This window comes from Tympanuchus pallidicinctus, unplaced genomic scaffold (assembly GCF_026119805.1).
Source record: "Tympanuchus pallidicinctus isolate F22 unplaced genomic scaffold, pur_lepc_1.0 scaffold31, whole genome shotgun sequence".
Classification (NCBI taxonomy): Eukaryota; Metazoa; Chordata; class Aves; order Galliformes; family Phasianidae; genus Tympanuchus; species Tympanuchus pallidicinctus.
Genome location: NW_026294749.1, coordinates 4,179,532 through 4,204,534, shown reverse-complemented (window position 1 = coordinate 4,204,534; position 25,003 = coordinate 4,179,532). Strand labels below are relative to the sequence as shown.

At 38.8% G+C, this 25,003-nt stretch overlaps 1 protein-coding gene across 5 annotated transcripts in view; it reads right to left on the bottom strand.

The window, feature by feature from the left end:
• CDYL (chromodomain Y like) overlaps positions 1-25,003 on the bottom strand; it is a 104,748-nt gene that overhangs the window by 5,304 nt on the left and 74,441 nt on the right. For 3 of the 5 annotated variants that reach the window (XM_052697570.1, XM_052697573.1, XM_052697574.1), the window contains 3 exons: positions 5,680-5,936; positions 4,832-5,004; positions 1,841-2,051 (listed from right to left, as the gene is read on the bottom strand). In XM_052697570.1, coding sequence (XP_052553530.1) covers positions 1,841-2,051; positions 4,832-5,004; positions 5,680-5,936 — 641 coding nt within the window. Of the gene's footprint in view, positions 1-1,840; positions 2,052-4,831; positions 5,005-5,679; positions 5,937-18,409; positions 18,455-25,003 lie in introns of all 5 variants that reach the window. The other 2 variants (XM_052697569.1, XM_052697571.1) reach the window with 1 other exon arrangement.

Sequence of the window (25,003 nt, the reverse complement as noted above, 5' to 3'; positions counted from 1 at the left end):
TTCAAATTTCCTGCAGTAACGAGCTTTACATCAACCATATTCTAGGAAAAAATTCTACACAACAGACTGCTCAGCAGCTGAGACTGACCCACTCCGTGAAGGTATTTCCAACAGTCTTGCCCTAGAATATTTTTACTAGGTGTTGCTGATAAAAAGAATGCAATGAAACCAACGTACAAGAGCTGTGTGCGGGACTTACTTGGTATCTGTTTCAATACATACGTAAAAAATAAAGTTTCAAAGCAGACAGAGGTCCCCTTTCTTTTGTAGGACTTTTTTTTTTTCCTCCCTGAATGTCTGTCATCTCCTGCTAGCTGCCTCTTGTTTCTGCTGACTTCCCAGGGAAGCATGCTGCTTTAATGAAATTTCCAACATGTTCTGAATAGATTTCACAAAACCCACTGATTAAAGACCAACTTTGCCTTGCACAGCATTGACACTGCAAAGGGTCAACAATAGTATGAAAGCAGCAGCTTGGACTTTCCCTTGGAAAATGCATTTAGCTATGGAATAGTACAGTATTATTTGCACTAGAAGCTTTGTATTTAGATCTTTAGATTTAAGGATGAGAGCATTCACGAAGGCAAATGAAAGAGTACACTAGGGAAGAGCTTGTGTTTTTATGAAAGTTCTGAAGAAACAAAAAGTAACAACCACGAGACTCACTCTAAAGGACGAGGATGGATGGAATGGATGGATGAATGGATGAACGAATGGATTGATGTCCAAATAAAAAGGGAAAGGAACAATCAGTAGGTTGTAACATGCTCATATTAAATACACTCATAACTATCAACCTGTTTCAATTACCTTTTCTTTTTCCTTCTACTCACTAAATCCAGACATCACGCAATTAATTAGTTATGAGATCTGTTCAATCTGATGCTTTTAACATGTTAAAAATTTGTATTTTTAAAAATCAATAAATGCCTATGGGGGAAAACTGGATTATATAATAAACAGTAACTTAGGAAAAAAACACAGAGCTGTGAGTGCTTGTTTCACACTGTTACTATTCAGTTTCAACTGCAATGGGATATAGGTCCAAGTTTTCAAGGAATGCAGCATAAAAAAAGTAAACAACAAAAATAACGTAGGTAAGAATATTTTAAGTAGCATTTTCTTTTTTACATTCAATTCTTTTATCTGATTGGAAAACAGGAAAAAAGAAAAACTTAAATAATGTGGCTTATAGCTTCAGCAGCAATGCAAAGCATTATCAGTTATTTCAAGCCATTAAAACCGTACAAACAAAATACAAAGCTAAAATTTAGATGAAAAAAAAAAAAAAAAGGATTTGCAGGGGTGACTTGGATCAAGTATTTCCTGCATAACGCACTCATTTAACATCAGGAGAGATGCATAAAATAGGGAAGCTTCTTGAGAATAATGAGTGCATGAAAGCTGATTTACCTATTTTGCATATTAGCATAAGACTGCTGATAGTTGGTGATACAGGGATCTGCAACATAAGCACAGACCAGTGTACTCATTACTACACTTCCTGATGCTGTGCTGAATGCAAGACACCACTGGCTGGTCTTCATAAGACCTCAGCTGGGAGCATGTATCCAGGTACACACCTTCCCCTTCTGCCACCAAAAGGGTTAAGGGTGCCCATGATGTGGGATTAGGTCTCACGCTGGTTGTTTGGTGCCCTCAGTTGTAAGCTAAGTTGCAACAGCAGAGAACCTATAAATACTGATTTCTCATGAAAGGTTTTCAAGAGAGAAAGAATAATAAAGATAGCACAGCAAAGCTTAAAAGATCGTGAAATCGCTGGATAAAGTTTCACAACTGTATTGTGAAGCTGTCATCCCCTGCCCTGCAAGCTACTTACAGAAGCCAGGCCCATTATCCGGGGGAATGTAAGGGATGAACATCCATCTGGACTTTGTCCAAAAGTAGTGTATGGTGTCTGAAACCAAGCCTTCTCATTAGCCCAAACCACGTCACACAGAGGCAATATAGATGCTCCAAGTCCAATGGCTGGGCCATTTACTGCTACAATGATAGGCTTCTTAAACTGAATAAAAGTATTCACAAAATTCCTGAAGAAAAACAAGAACATGCACTCATGTATTAAAAGCAAAATATACCAGCCCTTGAGATCTCAGTAATAATTAATCTCTATAGCAACGTCACTTTCAAAACCAACCTGATAACCTACTGTGGAGGTGACTAGCTTTGCCAATGAGGAGAGAGCAGCTGATGTTGTCTGCCTAGACTTCAGTAAGTCTTTCATCACCATCTCCCATAAAACCCTCACAGGGAAGCTGATGAAGTATGGATATGGTGAGGTGGATTGAAAACTGGCTGAATGGTTGGGCCCAAAGGATGGTGATCAGTGGTACAAAGTCTAGTTGGAGGCCAGTTGCCAGCCCTATATCCCAGGGCTAAGTACTCAGTCCAGTCACATTCAAATTCATTTGTGACCTAGGTGGGTTAGTGCACTCTCAGAAAGCTTATTGACCATTAAAAAGCCTGGCTACAGTATTGTTCTGCCATCCAGAGACCTCTACAGACTGGAGAAACATCTAACGGGAACCTCACGAAGTTCAATAAAAAGGAGTGCAAAGTCCAGCATGGAAGCAACGGCCCCATGCACTAATTCATTCAGGAGGCCAATGAAAGCAGCCTGGCAGAAAAAAAGACTCAGTCCCAGTTGACACCAAGTTGCACATTTGCCTCATGGCAAAGAAGACTAATGATATTGTGTGCTGCGCTATGAGGAGTGTTGTTAGTAGGTTGAGTGAGGTGATCCTTCCCCTCAGCATAAGGAAAAAAACACCTAAAATACTGTGTCCAGTTCTGGGCTCCCAAGTACAAGGGAGACAGGGTGTTATTGGACAGTGTTCAGCAATGGACCACAAAGCTGATTAACAGACTGGAGCATATCTTCTATGAGGAAAGGTTGGGACTGTTCAGCCTGGAGAAGAGAAGGCTCAATGTGGGAATGATCTTATCAATGTATACAGACAGCTGCAGGGAGGCTGCAAGGAAGACATAGCTAGGCTCTTTCCAGTGGTTCTCAGTAACAAAACAAGAGGCAGTGGGCACAAACTTCAAAGCCCTGTCTAGACGTGGTCCTGGGTACCCTGCTGAGGGGACCAGATGAATCCCGAGGTCCCCTTCCAACCTCTACACTCTGTGTGGAAGTCTGACATTTCTCCCAGTTCAAAGCACAGTTATAGAACAGATGTGCATTTAATGACCCTGGTATGGAAGTGTTTGTGTTAAAATCTTGTGCCTCACACAGCCACTCTCTCTTAGATGATGATGCGATACTAAGCTACAATTGTGTGTTCTCATATTATCAACACAAAAAGACATTCATCCCAGTTCCAATGAAAAGTATGCATGCATAAAAGTTGGGGGACAGGGAGAGAGACTCCAAACTCACAAGTAAGATACTGACATTTCTTAGTTAATCATAGAATGGCCCAGGTTGGAAAGGACCTCAAGGATCATGAATCTCCAACCCCATGCTGCCAGCAGGGCTACCAACCTCCCCATTCATTCAGTACTAGACCAGGCTGCCCAGGGCCCCATCCAACCTGGCCTTGAATACCTCCAGGGACAGGGCATCCATAACCTCTCTGGGCAGCTGTTCCAGCACCTCATCACACTCTCTGTGAAGAACTTCCCTGGTGATACTCAACCTAAATCTTCCTTCCTTCAACTTAAAACCATTTCCCCTTGTCCTGTTGTTATCTACCCTTTCAAAAGTTGATTCCCCTCCTGTTTGTAGGCTCCCTTTAGGTACTGGAAGGCTGCAAATGACATCACCTCACAGCCTTCTCTTCTCCAGGCTGAACAAGCCCAGCTCCCTCAAATAGTTAATAGGTCTGATACATAAGGATAATGTTGCTCATATTTAGTGCAGGTACATGATTATTAAATTCAGAGGTGAACATATAGAAATCAGCATTTGTAGAACAACCTTTTAACCTGAATGACAGGTGGCTTTTCAATTCAGTTTTAGATACGGTATGGGGAGATTTACACAAATTTATGAGTAAGCCCCCCCCTTTTAAGTTTAGACATATACAGCACAGTAGCAACTGAACATAGGGTCTCTGAAAGAATACAGTTATTCTGGAAGTATGCAGGAGTTACTGCAAGATCTCAGGCCATAGAAAACAGAGCTTCCCTGTACTTGGGGATGCAAGATCCATACATTTTTTGATAAACATTCTTCTAGTTTATGGTTGTGTATGTGTGTATAAGTTACCATTACTGTTATTTTTTTCTTCCTTTTTCTAAGTAAATAGTCTTTAATCTCAACCTACAATTTCTACCCTTTTTCCTCCTGCCTATTTTCTCCCCATCCCACTGAGATATGGGGGAATGAGCAAAAGGCAGCAGGGTGTTCATATGCTTCCTGGGTTCAACCACAACAGGTAACTAGTATTTACTTATTCACTACTAGTTCACCACTAAAATATCCATAATTCTACTGTTCTGTATCAGTTATACCGTTAACCATTCAGTCACAATCAACACAATCATCTTGTGTTTCTGTACGTTCAGTTACCTTTCCTGAAAGTGTATGGCTGTTGAAGTCTTTTAAAATTGGCTTCAACTGGATAAATATTATCATAACACTAGTTTCCATAGTTAAATTTTAATGGTATAAATAGCGATGCATGAAATAATAACCCAGATAGAAATGGACAGGGATTATAAAGAAGTGCTGCATGCTTATCACATAACAGGTGATTGTCTGAGGTATTGTTGAATTAGAGGCTTTTGAAATAGAAAAGATAAAGCAAGTCAGACTGGATAATGAAAAATACCCGCTCAGATGACTGAAGATACGTTTACATACCTAATAGCTTCTGCCATTTTAGTGCTTTCCTTTTTTCTATCATCTGTTAAACGTCGTATAAAATAAATAAAATCAAGACCGCAGCAGAAAATGCTACCAACTGCACTGAACAGCACGAGTTTGCTGTCATCTGCAGCTGCTGTGTTCAGTGCACTTTGGACTTCCTTCATTACCTGGAAAAAATAAAATAAAATTCATTAAAGTACTTTTATTATAACATTAGAAATTAGCATGCTGTTCTTTCCCCTTTGTCATGAAGGATCTCAGTCTTTGAGATTCTCATTTTTCCTTAGGATCCAATCATCATATTAGAAAAGTTACTAAAGTTTTTTTTATTGTTCAAATATAAGAAAGTTTAAAAAGCAAACAGCAAAACAACCCAAAGCCCCATCAGTGTTAGCTTTGTGTTTCTAAACATGATCAGAATGAGATGATGAAATCATAAAGAAAAAAATTATTAGATGTTATCTTTAACTATAGAATTAATTCAGCATTTCTGTAATTTGGACAGCAGATGGCACATGCAACCAGTTCAGAGGAAAAGAACCTTGATTCAGACTAAAGTTTGAGTTGCACTTCACTGATTTCCACATCTATTAGAGAATATAGTACAGCAAAACTCCTATGTTCATCAAACATCAAAATATCTATGTTCAAATAACATAAGTTAACACCCTCAACTGAATCAAGCTACAAGTCAATTGGATGTATAATAACTTGCAAGAAAAGCCCACATCTCATTTAGTGTGTTTGTGCCTGAATAAGAGGTACAAACACGGCAGAGATTTATAATTCCTTCTGCAGCCTTGCCACCTCTTTCCCCTCTCCCAAATCAGGATTGTTCTGACCTCTGGATTTAGTGAGTTATTTTCAGATGATTTTGTTGATAGCAAGATGTGCGTGAATCCATCTTGTTTCCTGACAACAATGTCTCTGTACCGGTATGCACTCTCCGTTTGTCTCACACTGAACCGCAGCCTTTTATCAAAAGGTTGATCTCTCCTGTCGTCAATAAACCTCCGCTTGCTGGCTGTCACTCCTGTCACAGAAGTCTGTATGTTGGTTGTACCATTGGCTGCTAATGCTTCCATAAAGGTAGATGTACCTGGAAAACAGTTTAAACAGTAACTTTCTATTAATTACATTTTATCAGTTCAACAGTCTCATAATCCCTACAGCATGAAAATACACTAGGCATATCACTGTGAACATACAATAAATATTAAACTTCTTCCCATGGAAGCTGGATAAATGTTACAGAAATATACATTGTACACAGTGCAATAATGCAAATGAATTTCACGCTTGTGAGAAAAAGAGCAAAGCAAACCAACAGTATTTGTTCTTAGAGAGGAAGAAAAGGCTTATTTGTCCCTAATGCCAATGCACTTCAGTAGGTTTATGAAGTATAATAAATAAATTCAGGAGAGATATGAATGCTCTGCTTTTTCCTTTTTCAACATCTCTAAGTCATCTGACAGCATCAAGATTGCAAAGAGAAAGCAGATGCCTTTCAATCTCAAACAACATGAGAAGTTAATAAACGGAAGAAAAATGAACTTACAGCAAGTCAAATAAACACCTTGATTGACAAGATCACATACACCATAGTAGTCTTTAAAGGAAAATAGAAATGAAGAAATACAGGCTATATTGCTTTGGGAGAGAAACAAGACGCATGCAGTGATGGATATTTTAATGGATTCATAGACAATGAGATATTTCTGAAGTCTAAACAATTTTGCTATTAAAACTGGCAAACAGAGTATTATGTCCTTCTGGTCTTGTTCCCAGTAATTTAAATAGACAGTATTTGAAGGAATGCAAGTAAACAGGCCATTCATCATAGCACAGAAGGGATAGGTTTTTCTGTACTCCACATTAGGATGCATAATACCAAATAATTAGCATTCATAAGACAAAATAAGAGCATCTTGGGTTTATTATATCCATCTACACATTAAAATTTCAATGTAAAATTTGTCAGATTCATGTGTTGGGATGCGCAAGGTGAAAGGGAACAGCAGGATTAAGATGTTGGAAAAATGCTGCAGGCTGTGACACAGGATGTTTGAAAGCTGCTTGCTGAAAACTGAGATCTGAGTTTGTATTAAAATCTACCAGATAGCCTGAGTCCTGATATTCCAGGACATCATGAATACGTTACCTTTAAAAAGCAGAGTTTAAACACATAAATAGGCAATTAAGCATCACTGGTGGATCTTGTTTTGTTCTTCACAAACTTGCTGAAGAAGCAAGATATTTTTCAAGTTTGGATAATACACGAAGCTGTAATTATTTATTTTACAAAAATACTTGAAACAATTGTTGGTCCAATGACAGCATTATATGGACTCATCTCAATAATTTTAATTTCCACCTTTCAACTTTATTTAAATGTTGCTTAATTTGACCCATACGAAGTCATATATAAAAACTAATGAAAGTAAATTTGGGACATTAAACATTTTCTTCTATTTCTATTACAGAAATCGCTTTCAAATAAGTGAACCTTAATATTAAATGTTTGTAAATAAATACTTCTCTCCTACATCTTGTCTAATTAGAATCACAGAATCATGAAGGTTGGAAAAGACCACTAAGATCACCCAGTCAACCCACCAACCCATCCCCACCATGCCCACTAACCGTGTCTCTCAGTTCCACATCTACGTGTCTCTTGAATACCCCCAGGGATGGTGACTTCAATGCCCCCCTGGGCAGTCTGTGCCACTGCCTCTCTGTTCTTTCTGAGAATTTTTGCCTAATTAAATAGGCGACTTACCTGTCAAAGGAGCTATGCAATAAGGTTTTATTTTGCTATTTCCAAATCTTTCTTGTTGCAATGGTGTTTTAATTCTCTTATCAAATAGCTTTTTCCTCAAGAAGATAAAGGCAATTCAAGATTTTAACTGTTTGAAGTGAAAAGTTTTACAGAGCTGAGTTCAGCTTGTAAACATCCTCAGAGAGAATAGATGCGAATAAAATGAAAAGGAAAATAAATATTTTATGTTGTCACAGAAGATTCATGCTTATTCTCAAGTTTTTCACATCTCATCAAATTCCTTTTTTTTTATTATTTCAGCAGAATAAATAAAAATTTGATGCAGACCAAATGTGAAATTGATGAGTGATGCTTTAGATACTTTTTCCAACCATACTATACGGATTACATTCCTTTAAAAATGATTCCCTTCAAAGGAGATGTGCAGAAACAACACTGTTACCTGATGTTTCTCTAGGAAAATGGGATGAAATTGCATCCCTGTCTCAACAGTTTGTTTTTCCATAGGCAATATGAATTAAAGCAAACATGATTTCTAAACCTTACTGTATTGATTTTATTGCTTTTTGTGATGGCAAGGACAAAAAAGGTAGAGAACCAGGACAGTGCAACAGACAAGACTGAACTAAAAAAAAAAAAAAAAACAAACAACCCAACACCCACCAAAAAAATCCTTAAGTCAGTAAACTTGCATAAGAGCTTTGAGTAGATCTTTGCTCACAACTTAAACTGCTAAGGATGTACTCAAGCAGCAGAAAATTTGGCAAGAGAGACCAAGATATAAACACCACACACTTTTCACGCTTTTTGAATGGGCAAGAGATGTTTCAGGTTTTTCTGTAAATTTTGTCCACACTTGTCAACAGTTAGTTCCAAACCACAAACAAGGGACAGCTGCAGTTCAGTGGAAAAAGGGATATTTAGCTTGTAATGAAGTGCTGTTTCTAAAGGCGATGGGCTTTCGGTGTCCATGTAATTGTCTTAAGTGCGTTTACAAGACATGAAGGAGGTTTTTTCCACTGACAAAGTTAAAAGAAGTTTAATTAGCATTTGCTACTAGCACTGCATGTCTGGTGTTCTACACCTTGAAGCATAGGGGACAGTTTGACATTCAGTCCTCAAAAGCAAAGAAACAGCCCAGAGATGTAAAAGCAGAGCTTTGTGACTGACATCAACAGGTAAAGGTTGCGTCAGTGAATGCAGAGCTATGTTTGAAAAATGAACATAACATAGTTGCAGTTGGAAAGTTTTTGTGTTTTTTTTTTTTTTTTTTTTTTTTTTTTTTTTTTGCAACTAAGTTAATATTAACATTAATTTGACCATCTTAAAGGTGAAGACATACTACTACTGCTCAAAGCCTCACCATATGGACAAAAATGATATTAATAGGAACACAGGACGTGGCTGTCCTGGTGAACAAGGTTGGCCATGAGATACGAAATGGCAGCATGCTCTTCTGGACAAGGTGGCCAACAGTATCAAAAAAAAAAAAAAAAAAAAAAAGCTTGGCCAGCAGATCTAGGGTGGTGAAACTCCCCCTCTACACTGTCCTGGTGAAATCACATGTGGAGTACTGTGTCCAGTTCTGGGCTTGCTGGTTCAAGGCAGACAGATCTCCTAGAGAGAGTCCAGTGAATGGCAACAAAGATGATGAGTGGCATGAAGCCTTTCCCATATGAGGAAAGGCTAAGAGACTTCAGACTATTCAGCCTGGAGAAGGCTGAGAGAGGATCTCATTACTGTTTATAAATATCTGAAGTGTAGGAGTCAAGCAGATGGGGGTGGAACCATTTCTGTGACTTACAGCAGTAGAACAAGGGACGGCGGGCAGAAACAGGAACACAGGAAGTTCCACCTGAACATGAGAAAGAACTTCTTTACTTTGAGGATGATGGAGCACTGATACAGGCTGTCCAGAGAGGGCAGAGGCCCCTTCTATGAAGAGATTCAAGACCTGTCTAGACACCCTCCTGTGCTGCTTTAGCAAGAAACTGAACTAGATGATTTCCAGAGGTCCCTTCCAACTGCTACAGCCCTGTGATTTTTCATTTCCTTCATCCCTCTCAGTACAACCTTTCACCAAGCAGGTCAGTCCCAATCCAATTGCCCTTCCTTCTTCCAGAAGACATTCCACACATGTCATTCTTCTATGTGCTTTTCTCTTCTGCTCAATCTTGCAACAGGATTCAAAGTTGCACGCAATATTCAAGACTTACAGGATTTCCAAGCCTCTTTTCTCCTCTTCTCCTTTGCTGAAACAATTTGTGACTTTTTAAAAATTATAACTAGTTCTGAGTAGATGTTTTTAGGAAACTGCCTAAAAAGAAATCCACTGATCCCTCTGCAGAAAAAAAAATCTAGTCCAGAACCAATCATTACCTGGGTACCTGGGTTTTGCTATAGGCAGTATTGTACAGAATTATGTTTTGCCCCCTTCTCATTTCTCAGCATACATCTCCACTGCAACTAATCTCACTTTAATCAGGCAATCTCTCAGTATTTTAAGTTGCATCTACAGTGATCATAGCGAGCTTCAAGGACCCTCACACCTTTCCTATACAGTAACACACCAATCACTTCTCTTAAACTACATAACAAATTTGTAAATAAGAAGCATTCTACTGAGTAAGCAAATGAACTAACCCCAGCAATGATTTCTTTAAGTGTTAACTGCAAAAATAACATGTAATTGTAACTGATTACAACTCAAGTACAAGAGAGGGAAAAATACGATGTGAAAAACCAATTAAAAAAATAAAATAATAAAAAAAAAAACAACAACATTGGTGGATGTCACATTTTATGCCAAAAAAATATGCTGAGTAACCAGGGTCTTTTCAGCATGGGGAAAAGACAACTGAGAAGGTATCTGATAAATATTAAGAAATATCTAATGTGAGATGGGACACAAATGGATGAGGCCACTCTTCTCAATGTGTGCAGTGATGGAACAAAGAGCAATTGTCTAAAACTCAAACACAGGAAGTCCCATAGAAACAAATGAAAGAACTTCTTTATGATAAGGGTGACAGAACATTCTAACAGGCTGCCCAGAGTCTCTTTCTACGGAGATACTCAGGATCCATCTGGACACCTACCTACCTGACCTACTGTAGGGAACGCACTTTAGGAGGAGGGTTGGACTTGATGATCTCTTGAGGACCCTTCCAACCTCTGCAATTCTGTGATTTTGGGAAATAAAATCCTTTCCATACTTGTGCTGTTTTGGATTCTCTGGGCAGACAGTCCACAAGGCTTTGTGCCAAATGACCTGTGCAGGTTGCCCCATGCTGCCTTTTTGCACACAAAAAGGGACTTCTGGCAAAACATTCATAGGTATTAGCAAGCCATAATGTAAAAGATGCACTACACCAAACATTTCACACCATGCGACACCAACCCCAGACAGTGATTCTGCAATGCAAACAATGTATAACAGTTTCCAGTAATTTTTCCACCTCTGCTTCCACAATTACACAGCAAATATTATTTTAAAAATACAGTGCATTGGCAGGGACTGTAGAAATTCAAAAAGAGCAGAGAGCTATTCTATATCTATACACATAGACAAACAAATCAGTATACATATTTACAGCATTTATGCTCTGGAATTAAACAAAAGTTCCAGCTACCTTTAATGTCACTTCAAATATTTGTAAGAAGAAAAGAACATGAAATTTGTTACACCTTTCACCAGCAATACTGTTTTACTCTATGCTTCCAAAGTGTTCAGAAGACACATGTCACTTATGAAAGAAAAAAACCATAGAATGGCTTGGGCTGGAAAGACCTTAAAGATGATCCAGTTCCAACCTCCCTGCTGTGGGTAGGGTTGCCAACCACTAAATAAGGCTGCCCGTGGCTCCATCCAATTTGGTCTTGAATGACTCAAAGGATGAGGCATCTACAACTGATGATACAAAGCTGAAAGGAGTGGCTGACACACCAAAGGGCTATGTTACCATTCTCTGAGATCTGGACAGGGTGGAGACAGATTCAGGGCAGAGCTGCTAGAAAGGAGCTCTGCAAAGGATCCAGGCGTCCTAGTGGACAACAGGTCAGCCATGAGCCATCAGTGTACTCTTATGGCCAAGAAAGTCAGTGGTATCCTGCAGTGCATTAAAAAAAAAAAAAAAAAAAAAGAGTATGGCCAGCAGATTGAGAGAGATGAACCTCCCCTGCCCTAATGAGGCCTCATCCAGACTGTGTCGAGTTCTGGACTCAGTTTAAGAAACACAAGAATATCATAGAGAGAATCCAGTGGAGGGCTGCAAAGATTATGAAAGGTCCTGGAGCATCTCCTAGAGACCTGAGGATGCTCAGCCTGGAGAAGAGAAGGCTGAGTGGAGAATTATTTAAGATATCTAAAGGATGCAAGTCAAGTAAATGGGGTCAGGATCTTTTCAGTTGTGCCCAGTGGCAGAACAAGAGACAATGCATATGAACTGGAACACAGGAAGTTTCATATGAACATGAGAAAAAGCTTCCTTACTTTGAGGATGACAAAGCACTAGAACAGACTGCTCAGAGAGGTTGTGGGCTCCTCTTCTTTGGAGATATTCAATATCTACCTGGACATCTTCCTGTGTGACCGACTATGGGGAATCAGCCTTTGCAGAAGGGTTGGACTTGATGTCTCCAAAGGTCCCTTTCAACCCCTTGAATTGTGAGACCTTGAGAAATGCACTGACTTCAAAGAGGATGCACAAGCTGATGTATGAACAGTGTATTGTTTCTCAATGAACAAATAATTTTTTGGATGAGCCTAGAATATTCCAAAAAGAGAAATCCATTACAGTGAGCCACCTGCTAGAAAGGAGCTCTGTGGAGAAGGACCTGAGCATCTGGTGGACAACAGATTAACTATGAGACAACAGTGTACTCTTGTGGACAAGAAGGTCAAATGGCATCCTGGTGTTCATCGTAGATATTTTTCTGTTTCTTTTCTTTCCTACAGCATCAAATATATTTACAAGTTTACAACAATATCACTTAGAATGTGACAGTGTTCCTGGTTGCGTTTTATTTTAGTAGTTTATAGGCTAGGCAGTTTGTTTTTGAATGTCTTTCTTCCTCAGAGAGTAAGCATGTAGATCAATAGAAATTTTTTAATTTCAACCAAAAATGCAACTAAAATTCTTCTGAAAGCAGGCAGTCATTAGGAAAGAAAACAGCATTTCTCCGTTCTCAAGTTAAAAAGGTTTCTTTAGTCATCTAAGTACAAATAATTGAAAGTTTACATACTTAAAGATGTAAACAACAAAACACTAGTCCTGACATTTGTTAGGGCAACCCCTGTAAAAACAGGGATAATATTATTAATGTAATCTGGCTGGCGACAAAGCTCTTAAAGTCTGATCAAATTTTACAATCTTTGAGAAGGAGCTATGCATTTTTGTGAATAAGATATTAAGTAAACTTTATTTTTGCTGTGTTACAGCAAGGTGGGGGGTAGGCCCTCCTCTTCACTGCAAAAGGCTGTCCAAATACATCTCCATCCTTATTTTACATATGTATATATACACATATACATCAGATGAAATAAACACTCATCAGATGCGTAAATTCTTCTTCTCCTTTATCTTGACAGCTAGACAAATCAGGATTGCTCCCTTCTTCCCTTCCATTACTCTTTCATTCAGCAGTGATTTTTCTTCCATTGAATCTAGTCACAATACTACTGACAAAGAGAAAAGACAACATGACCATTCCCATCATTCTAGCTATTATTTAAGATGGTTGAAAGAATAAAAAGGAAAAAAAATGCTCAAGTCCTTCTGATACAACTCCACTCAACAAATCCCAGCCATAAGTCATAGCAGCATGCAGCAAAATATTTGATGAGGGAAGGAAAGAGTCATTTGTATTTCTACTCCTTATGAATAAATACAAATGAGAAAAAGCCATTTGCAGGTTACCAACTCCTTTTTGAGGCCACTTAGCACTGGGAACATTTTATGAAAAGAGCCTTCTGCTATCTTGTTCTTCAATATTCTCAGAGCTGCAGGTTATGATACCAGAGCATTCATTCAAAATGCTCTCAAACTTGAGAGTTAAGTAAGGACATCTCTCGGGGCTCATCTATAGGAGGAAAGCTACCACAAAATAGGCTAAGGTTTAAAACTTGAAGCATACCCAGCTATTTCACAGTAACTCCTGAGGTGAACACATTCTATATTAAGAACACTTCACTGCAATTAAATCCAATTCCCAAAGTGATCTAAAAAAAGGCTCTCTTCATGTGGAATAAGAGTGCCCTAATGTAAGGCTAGCTTAGAATAGATTCTGCCAAGACATCCCAGGCAGTTTCCTGTATAGACATGAATATATACATGCTCTGTACACATGACATCATTCTTGTAAGGACACCAGAACTTCCTAGCACATTCTGCTAACTTAAGGATATTTGAATAGGCAAGTATAGCAATACTACGTTGGCTGAATATTTTCATTTGCCTTCTTTTTGAAAACAACATGTCATAAGTATTCACATTTCATTTTTCTAACATAAATGCAGCTTTTTAATACCAGTTTGCAAGAACTCCATTCACAACCACTCACATAAACGTTTGGCTTTCTGATGGAGAAATGTACCAGGCAAAGAGGGCCAGAGGACTGTCAGAGGTTTAGCACGCTGATACGTACGTATTTGGCTTTACAGAAAAATAACAGCTTTCAAATCAGAGTACCTAGAGCGAGCAATCCCAGCAGTGAAGAAGCATCTCTGTTTTTACATATCTCCCTTAAGGAGGTATGTTTATCTTTCCACTCACTGCCTGAGGTCTGTCATTAACAGCAGATGTCTTGACCTCCTGTGGGCCAGTAACCAACAGGTTCATTAAGAAGTGTCAGTAGTTTACCTGAGGCTGAACTAGCTTGATGCACAAGGGCCACCTGCCTGTACACAGCAGCAAGCCATTGTGCAATATGGCCAGCTAGACCTTACACCTTATGGGTTATCTGCACCAGAAAACACTGGGTGACAATTTGTTCTGCAGCAGTGTGCCCTTATCAGAAATTACTGACTTTGGCAGAAATAACTGTCTGGGAAAGCGTAAAGGAGGAAGCTTCATTTGACTTCTTGGGGTACATTATAGGAAAAAAATCTTAAGTGCTGCAGGGCTGGGTGTTGTGCTAAAGCGAGATGACTACTAGCTCCATGAGTACTTCTGCTGCTTGAACGGCTGCAGAGCAAAAAGCAGAGCTGGGCAGAGACACTGGGGAGGAAAATAGAAAGTATAGGTGAAAAGATCAGAGGTCTTGGCAGTGTGCAACATAGCTCAAGTCCTCTGATGGACGTAAGGTCATAATTATTAGAGAGCATCAAAGGAGGGCTGGAAGATGGGAAAGGGCCTGGAGGGCAAAGTGTATGAGGAGCAGCTGAGGTCCCTGGGTTTGTTCAGCCCTGAGCAGAGGAGCCGAGGGGAGGCCTGATGGTGGCTGCAGCTCCTCACGGGGAGCGGAGGGGCAGCGCTGAGCTCTGCTGTGTGTGACAGCAACAGGGCTGAGGGAACGGCATGGAGCTGCGTCAGGGGAGGGCAGCTGGGGTCAGGGAAAGGGTCTGCAGCAGAGGGCGGTGGGCATGGAACGGGCTGCACAGGGCAGTGGGCACGGCCCCAAGTGCCAGAGTTCAAGGAGTGTTTGGACAGTGCTCTCAGACATACAGTTTGGATTTTGGGTGGTCCTGTGTGCAGACAAGAGCTGGGCTCAATAACCCCTGTGGGCCCCTTCCAACTCAGGATACTCCATGACTCTGTGAATGAACATGCATTCAGAAACACATGTGCCAAACAGGTTATTTCTTATGCAGAAGTTCCCAGAGGAAAGTAGTCTCCACTGAAGAATCAAGGATTTGAGCCAAGAAGATCTGTTAAAGATCCTGCCTTTAGGCAAAGCACATAACCGTTATTTACACCACATCTAAAGACACAAGCTGTTCCAAAGGCAACCTATCCCCAAGTTTTCCCAGTATTCAGGGAAACTAAGCCCACATTAAATAAAGGATGATTAAAGGCATCTCATACACAGGTGCTGAATATTCCAAAGCACTGAACTAAAAAAATGATTCAGAACAGCATGTTGCCTTGTCGATTTTGTCCTTTTGTGTTATTTGAGAGGAATTAATCCCAAACAGCTTAAGTTATGATGGAAAGGAGAACAGTAAATGCAGCCTGTGTTCTCAAGCTGAATTTGATTTTGTGTTTGTCTTTAGCAATACCAGTGGGTGTGTGAGGACATCTCTGAAGTAGAGAACTCATGGATTCTTTATACTTCCCATACTAAAAGAAAAACAAACTTAAACCTGAAACCAAAAGCAAACAAAAAGGAAGAGGAAGCCATAAAGTCAACAGTAACAGACTCATGAGAGCATTAGGCATGGAGCTCACGTATGGATCACATGAGGAGAACTTGGGCAGTATTCTTCCACTCAAGGAATTAGGCAACTACATAGGGTGCTCCAAAAGTAATGCCTCATACTTCTTTCCAAGGAAACTACTACAGATACAAAGGGCACAGGAACACTATCTGATAGAGCAAATTCTCAGCTACAGAACACTATTTTTAACAGTCACCACCATTAGCTATGCATTTTTGCCAGTGATAAGCAAGAGCCTGCATACCATGCTCCTAAAAATCTGCACCAGTGGAGCTGATCCACCATTGCTGTTACCACTGCTGAAACCTACCTACCATCTCACTGTATTCATTTCCACTTGTTGGTCTCCAGAAACATCCAGCAAGTATCAATGAATGTCAGAGGGTGCCATTTTTCTCTGCATGGAGGCATTCACTGATACCCCTTTGGTTCATACACACTTCCATATTAGACACCATTTTGTCAGACTACCTGTCTGCTGCCATCTGTCATACAGCAACAGAACATAAAGGAATGATGGTAGGAAAGTTCAGCCTCTACTGACATACCACAAACATCTGCGGGCCAACATAACGTAACATGGGCTGCTCCAAAAGTAATGCTTCCTTTGTGGTAGAAAACAGGAAGTATTTGTATCATTCAGCCTGCAACTTGACCCCAGAAATATGGTGTGAATCTCCAGGTTTGGGGATTTGCAGAGGTAGCCAATATCTTGAACACAGCTGTATGTTTTGGAGAAAGACCCATCATAAGAACATACTTTCATCACGTTTAGAAATTGAGAGTATAGTGGTGAATAAGGAAACCAAACAACATGCCCAGGGTAAGCCACGGGACAATAACTAAAGCTGAAAGCAGCAAACAGAAAGGGCAATGCTCTAATTTCAGCCAGAAGCTAGGAAGAATGGAAGACAGTCAGCTGCCCCTATATAACAGGATGCATCAAACATAAGTGAGCAGATTTTGGGTGTATTCTCTTTATGCTGCTGAAGAAAGAAATCAGCTTGTCTTTCATTGTTGAGGCTTTCATGAATGTGGTGCAGAGCTGGTCAAGTAGTTTCCCTCAAGCTAAAGAACATGTCTGTATAGAAGCCAGGATTACCACAGTTACAGATGGCCCCAATCCCTGAAAGCTACGGTAAAAATCTTGAATAAATTACTGTTTTTTTCCCCTTTCCAGAAGTTATATATGTCCAAAAAAGTAGTACCAACTGCTAGATAGAACAGACAGCTAAGGAAGCAATGAAATATAACACTATGGTGTTTAACATACCATTTCAGCAACACCATTACAAAATGATAACAACTAAAAGCTAACCATTACAAAATGAGCAACTAAAAGATAACTAAGACTAATATTAGGTGGTTGAGATGTTGAAGAAACTCTCAGGAAATTAGGAAGTTATAAATGTGGCCCAGAAAAACTAACAATGTGGTTTAGGGAAAAAAAAAAAAAAAAAAAGACAAACCAGTTAAGATCCATCTCAGACAGTGGGACACGGCAAGTATTATCCACTGTGCTAAGAGGAAGGGAAGCAAAAACAAGATCAAACTTTATCATATCAGATCCTTACAACTGAAGTATGCAGCAGCCTCAGAGAGTTTTTTGTAGCTTATGTAGTAGGCAACAGGAAAGCAAGGTTTACTTGACTATTTGCAAACAGAGTTAAGAATACATCTTTACATAGGAGTCATACTGGTTTGACCGTGGTTAAAAAAAAAAATCTACAAGTTGACTCCTGTATATTGTCACTGTACTCAGACTTTAATTTACTCAGAGACAGTACATGGGCGAAGAGCACTGAACATCTTTATATATAGCAGAAGCTTAAAATGCTGAATCTTGCCTTAGGAAACAACCCATTAAGAAGCCAAAAATATCAGAGGTGGTCACTACAGAAAAGGCAGAAGAATTGCTATTAAGAAAACCAGAGATGGTGTACACAAAAAAATGCTGGGACCAGTACATTACTAGCTTCACTGTCAGCAAACTTTTAGATTTGGAAACCATTTAGAACATATCATAGATGAGATGAAGTGTCGGAGCAGTTACATGAGTTGTTGTTTCCTAAAACCTGACAGGGACGCATCTGTTCAAAGCAGATGCCGACCTCTAAACAGAACAAAATAAATAAAATAGAAATATGATGGTATTGTCAAATAGAATTGAAACTTCTACCAAGATGAAAGCTGTGCAATTTTAGATAAATGTGTTATGTAAAAAAATATTGAGTTAAATACTTTTTTAGACAAACATTGAGACACCTCACTCATAAGGAGGGGATGTAGAAATTGAACTGAACTTATATAGCAATTGTGTTATTTTCTTCAGGAGTGAGATGAAGCTTCAATTAACTTCACATAGTTAAACAGGTCAATAGGAACTGAGGGTAAAAATAGAATATGCTATACTTACAAGAAAATAGGAAGTAAAGAACACTGGGAAGAATACAGGGAGATGCTAAAACAGATAAAGAACGGTATTAGAAATGCAAAGTAAAAAACTCTAAAGTTCTCATAGTTAACAGATGCTAAACAAATTATTTTTAAATGATAAAAGGAAAATTAGACCAAAAATAAGAAAGTGAGATGTACTGTGAGTTACAAAGTCAATTAAAATATTAGTGGGGAAATGAGCATGCTGTTAGAAAACAGGACTTACAGTAACTATATCGTACATACAACAGGTTACAGATCTAAAAGTCTTGAACATGGTGAGACCGCTTACTGAAGGAAAAAAAAAAAAAAAAAAAAGAAAACAGGAAGAAAAAGAAAAAGGAAAAAAGAAAAAGATACAAGTGTGGCAGTTTTCAGTGGGAAATGTACCATAGCAAGTGAAATACTTCTAAGACCTGTTTGTTTAAAGAGTGGCAAACTTGGAAGGTACTTTGAGTAATAAAATTTGTATCAATATAATTTGAGTTACAATATTAAAAAAAATAAACCAAACCAACAAAACCCAAACCCAACCCAAAACAAACAGCTTCAAATCTCTGCAGTACATTTCTGTATAGGAGATTGCTTTCACTTAGTGAAGTTTTAGAAATTCCCTTCTGATTAAAAGCCACTGGGGATCCAAAGCAATGCTCAAGAGAACCACACTGGATACTGCAGAGAAATTTTGTTTCCTTCCAACAGTACCCTCATTGCCAGCCACATATTTTACCAATATTTTGCAGTTTCATACCATTACTAAACATGCATCAAGTTTCAACTGATGCCAAAAGGTGGAAGTTAGTATTCATTTCTGGTTTTCTACCTAGCAAGAACTAAGATTTAGGGGTTACTGTACGATAAGACTTAACAGTTTCTGTTATACAAGAGTTATACAAAACCACATCTTCATTTGATCTCAGAATATGTTGCCATATCCATGTTGCCAGTAATAATTTGCTGGCAGGTCAGCGATTAACTCTGCACATAGATGTTGTATATAGCTTTCTATTCTGTTATCTACACATCACTATATTGGTGATTTATGAATATATCAATATTTTTAATCACTGCAATATATGAATCTTCAAACACAGCTAAATCACAGAAGATATTACAGATATTTTCCCCAACAGCTCAGTTAAAATGCTATTGAGATCTCAAAGGAATTTATCCTGAAGGTGTGCTCTCAAATCATTATAATTAACAAAAATGCTGCAGTGGGACTGTTTCACTTTTTTCATTAATTCTTAAACAAAATGATACATTTACTGAAATTTCAAAGAGAATGTATGTGGTGGAGTGTTTCTTCCTTTTTTTTCCCCCCTTGGTTTCTTTTAAACCAGGTAAGAGACTAAGAGCAAGAAGCAGCATGATCATACACTGGCTCAGATCAGATGACCAATGCTCTGAATGCACTGCCAAAGTTCATTCCTACTACAAGACAAAAGAGGTCTGTTGCACATCTGTCTGCGGGCTGGACTTTCATGCTGACTGATTAACATGCAGTTTAGCTACCAAGTTCAGGATCTCCTATGAGTCTCATTGTAACCCATGGAAATTGCTCTTCCCCTATGATCCCGAGTTACTCACTGGTACCTAAATATCAATCTAGTTTACACAAAAACAAAAAAACTTGTTTTCCCTTCACAGCTCTATTTCTACCCTGCACAGAGCCCACCGAACTAGAAATAATCATTTGTCATGGGTCTTTGTGCCTAGCTCACAAACAGGGCATAAGGGCTCCCAGATACCTCACCCTTGATACATTTGCTGAACAATTCCACAAAGGCTTCCAAAAGTAAAATCAATTCCAGTTTCCCTCTTCTTTCCCACTCTTACGACAAATGGAATCCCAACCCAAACTGATGAAGAACGTTAAATATAGTTCAATTACAGCAGAATATCCAGGAGAAAGTGTTAGTGCTTTCCTACTGTGTGCTCATTACCCAGGGAGAAATAACAACTTATGACTAAGTAGCAAAAAAAGAATAATAAACTGACAGAAACAAAGGAAGATATGCCAAGAAGAACCCACAAAGTTCAGATTAATTTAACAAGAGGAACAAGCAAAACATTTCTGTGGGGTGCGTTGGGTTGGATTTCAACTTCATCAGTTCCTTCAGCTGCCTCATCTTGCAGCAAGTGATGGCTGTCCAGGCAGAGGGAGGGAGGTTGTGGAAAAAGAGGATGGGACAACTGAGAATAATTTGAGAAGGAAATCTAGTGAGAACAGCAATACATTTCCTTCCAGTTTAATAAAAATATACTGCCTGGCAGATATCATTGTAGAAAAGAGTAGGTATTTCCTCACACAAGCCATTCAGTTATGGAATTGAGCCCCAAAGTTACAAAATAAGTTTCAATAAACCACTGATCTATCTGCACAGAAAAGTGATAACACTGAAATAATGAGAGAAGAATTGCCATGCAAGATGCTCTCCCTTGCCCTACAATCTGGAACATTAAAAAGAAATTCGTATCAAGTATGGGTTTTTTTTAATCTTCTAATATTTCAACTACAAGGATACAATAAATATTAAGAACTACGAGGATAAGGCAAACTATAGCTTAGAATGGAGCTGTGGAGTAGTTTATCCATACTGTAGAAAACAGGCTCAGGCCCACTGCCCTTGCAGTCAGGATGCCACTACAAAACATAAAGAATTTATATCACATAGGCTCACAAGTGCTGGTTCCCCTGGACAGCCACATGACACAAGCAAGCAAATAGCTTACACCCATATATAAAACATGACCAGTGTAAACTAACATGTGACTATGACTCAGTACTGTAATTGCGCATTACCACTTACCTACAATGTATATTTTACTGTTTTATTGCACAACTTAATGTGAACGTAAAATCAAATTCTCTTATTTACAGTTATTGCGAACAAGCATGGTTCAAAAGAAAATGAAGTATCTCTAGAGATATGAATTACTTTCACTAAATATAATTCTCACTGAAATCTCCCTTGTTAAGACTGTTTCCCTCTAGCCTTTACCAACTCTTGACACCCCATGCACAAAAGCAGGCTGTATTCTGACTTACAACACTATCTAAAAAACACCATTTGCATCTCAAGAATCACAGAATGGCCCAGGTTGGAAGGGACTCATTCCTCAAATGATCAAGCATGTTGTCCAGAAGGATCTGTTTCATGATCCTCCCAGGAACAGCTCAGCGAAAACCCACCTCCATTTTGCTGGTTCTTCCTCCTTCCTTTTGCTTACTCACTGTGAGATAGAAACCACTGCCCTTTTTCACCCTCCAGCCCATTCTTTAACCACATGCCCACACTACAGTTGTTTCCCAGTGACCATGATGGATTTCACCCAAGTGCAAACCATCAGACTGAATCAACACCAAGATCTGCAAAGCAGTCTCATGGAATGAGGATGGGCTTAGATAACAGAAGTTTCTTTCAGACCTGGGATGCCTATGTGAAAACATTATTTAGAATTTCTGCCTTTTGTCCTAACCTATAGGCAGTTACTTTTCAACAAGCTGGACAAAGGAAACCCATCTGGACTGATGGTATCATACACAAATTAGCAAATCCTGGGAACAATTGGATTCTCAGTTAACTGCTGCTTTCAGTCTTAATGGGAATTCTCTGCCGTGTCCTTGAATGAACCTTGAAGAGAAAAGTTCCCTTCTGTGGATACACCCTGAGTATTTGACTGCAAAGCCACAACCACAGTTCCAAAACGAATCTGTACCTCTGCCACAGAATCTGGACTTTTTTTTTCCCCCCCTGTAAGAATGTTCCTGTGGATTGCAGCCTCCATTCTATATCCACCATTTCCATTTCCACAATAGCTTCACTGAGGTGAATACTGCACTCATTTTATTCATTATACGTAAAATACTTCAAATACTTCAAAATCAGAAAACTGGGCCTTGTGAATGGGTACAATAAATGATAACCTCATAAGAGTTGCAACGTAAAAATGAGGAAAATAGCCTGTGGTAAGAGGAAACTTCTCAACGATCAGATTAAAACTGAGAATTTCCTTTCCTGCAAGGGGTATGGAGCACGACCAATCATACATCAGGGGAATCTGCTAATCTCCTTGGTTTCAACTCAAACCAAAATCCTATCTAAATTAAATAGGGGTGCTATTACTGGATATATTTTGTACAATACCTTTTGGACTGCCCAAGGGAGTTTACAGCCTACTGTAGAAGCCATTCTCCATTATGACCTTCTGCAGTGCTTGGTGCTAAACTTGGCAGAGTTGCAGCGCTACAAATAAAGACAGTCTGATTCTTTTCAAATTATTGGTATTTTAAGAGGGGGGCTATAATTAAATTACTTTTCCCCTAAAATGGGGAGTAGACACAAATATCTGAGAAAACAATAGTAAAGATGGGCATAAATTTGCAAGTACCAGGAGTCCCTACCTCTCTGCATTTACCAAGGAAGGATGAAAACGATTTAAGTTTGTGGAGTACCCTTCCCCTTTTGTTGTTAGTTATTAGACAAGTCTAGCTAGGAAGCATAGTATTTCTTTGCTCAGGAGACCAATTTGCTTAGGGAAGTGCTTCCTCTATATTTGGTAAGAAACCTGGTCTAGTGGGAGGTGTCCCTGCCTATGCCAAGGGGGTTGGAACTTGATCTTAAAAGTCCTTTGCAACCCAAACCATTCTGTGAAAGACTTGTAGACTCTGTTTCATTCATTTCCATGCTAGAGTTAAGACATGAGAATTCCTGACATCCCATGCATTTTTTCCACATAATTCCCTCCAGCGCAAGGCATGACTTTTTCACTTTTTTTTCCTACTGTCTTTTTCCCTCTGCAGATCAAATGTATTCTTCCGGATGAAGAAGGCAGTATGCATAAGTTTGTGTTATAGCTGAAGTCTCTGACATTTCAGCTCCTCCTTTTCTTTTAAAGTTACTTTACTTTAAAACAAAGACACTAAAATTTCATTGCTGCCCTAAAACTTGAGTACTGTAAGTGAAATGTCAAAGACTCCTACAAATATGACGTACCTGTTATGTTTTCAGTGGAATTCTACCCATTAAGTATTTCTGTATACACACAAAAAATGAATATAAACAATATATATATTCCTGGGAATAAAGGTTTCTTTGCCTGTCATAATAAAAAGAGGTTAATTGGCACTGAAAATTATTCTCTCATCTGCTTAGCAAAGCTGCTTTTATGACTCTAAAAAAGTTTTTATTCTTTAACTCAATTTTTGTGATTATTTTTAAGCACGTGTAATTGATTTTTTAATTGTGTGGATTTCAGCATTAAACTTCATTAAAATAATTTAATATTGACTTATTTAACTTATACTCTACATTTTAAAAATTGCTCTAGTTATCACTTGGAAAAGACTTGCTTCTTGGTTAATATTTAATGGTATGACCATGTTAAAACCTATTCCTCTTATAAAAAAAAACCAGCAAAGTACATATCAGTAAGTATCACCACAAAATAGCAAAGGGGATACAATTTTGTGTTAGCAATCAGAAGCACATATAAGTTTCTCTGCATATATGCATTTATCCCACACCTGAGAGATTATGAAAAAATCAGTCATCAGAGCAAGTATCCATGTCCTTATTGCAAGTTCCAACTGCTAAAGTTTCACTTGGAATCAATCAGTTAATAATTTGAAAGAGGAAAATAAACACAAACATGAGATTGAGATCAAAATACTTCAGTGCAAGTAGGCATACAAAAAAAAACCCTAATTTTCAAGATGAGAGATCAAGACTGTGAGTTACAACAGCAAAATTACGGCAGCCCTACTCACTCCAGCAGTGGAGAATAGATGTGTTATTAGTTCTGTGAAGCTTGTAAGGGCTGGAATAAAATTAATGCAACAGAAACATGGATAATTCAAACAAACTGGTTTGGTCAACAGAACTTTGCCTTTGAAATCCCTCTCATTAATAAAAATGTACAATGCTATGAGAGAGATGCACAAAGAAAAGAAACCCATTCCATGTGTCCCTTTCTTCTACAAGTCCCTTCTTCCTACATGTCAAATGATTTGTCTCTTAGCAGCTAGTCTGCTTCCCAACTTAAATTGTAATGCTATTTGCAACACAGATAAAAACAAACACAACCCCTAAACCAACCACAATTACTGACATCCCAGATAAATTCAAACATTTTAAAGACCGATGACTAAACAAGTCAAGTGAGGAACAACCTTTTGTAGGGCTGTGCACTAAAACTAGCTGGCAAAACAAGGGAGCTGCGGAACAGCACCCAACAGTGAAGCCCAAGTACCTTCTGCTCAGGAAATTTAGGTACATTTGCTGAGTGAGCTTTTAAGGCAGGCAATGTTTTACTGCACTTTTACCCAGTGAAACCTGTGGCACTCTTACTAAATGTGCTTTGTTGTCTTAGCAATTCTCATTGTTCAAATCCTTTCAAGTACACTAGAAATGAAAAAGAGAAGTGTATTTTCTGCAGCTTTCATTTCTACCCTGCTGCTGTTACCTGCACCTTTTCACCCCACAGCAACTGAAAAAATTGTTTTACACAGAGAGGGGAACAAACAAACAAACAGAAACCTAAGCAATCTGTTAGGACTCCAGAACAAAAC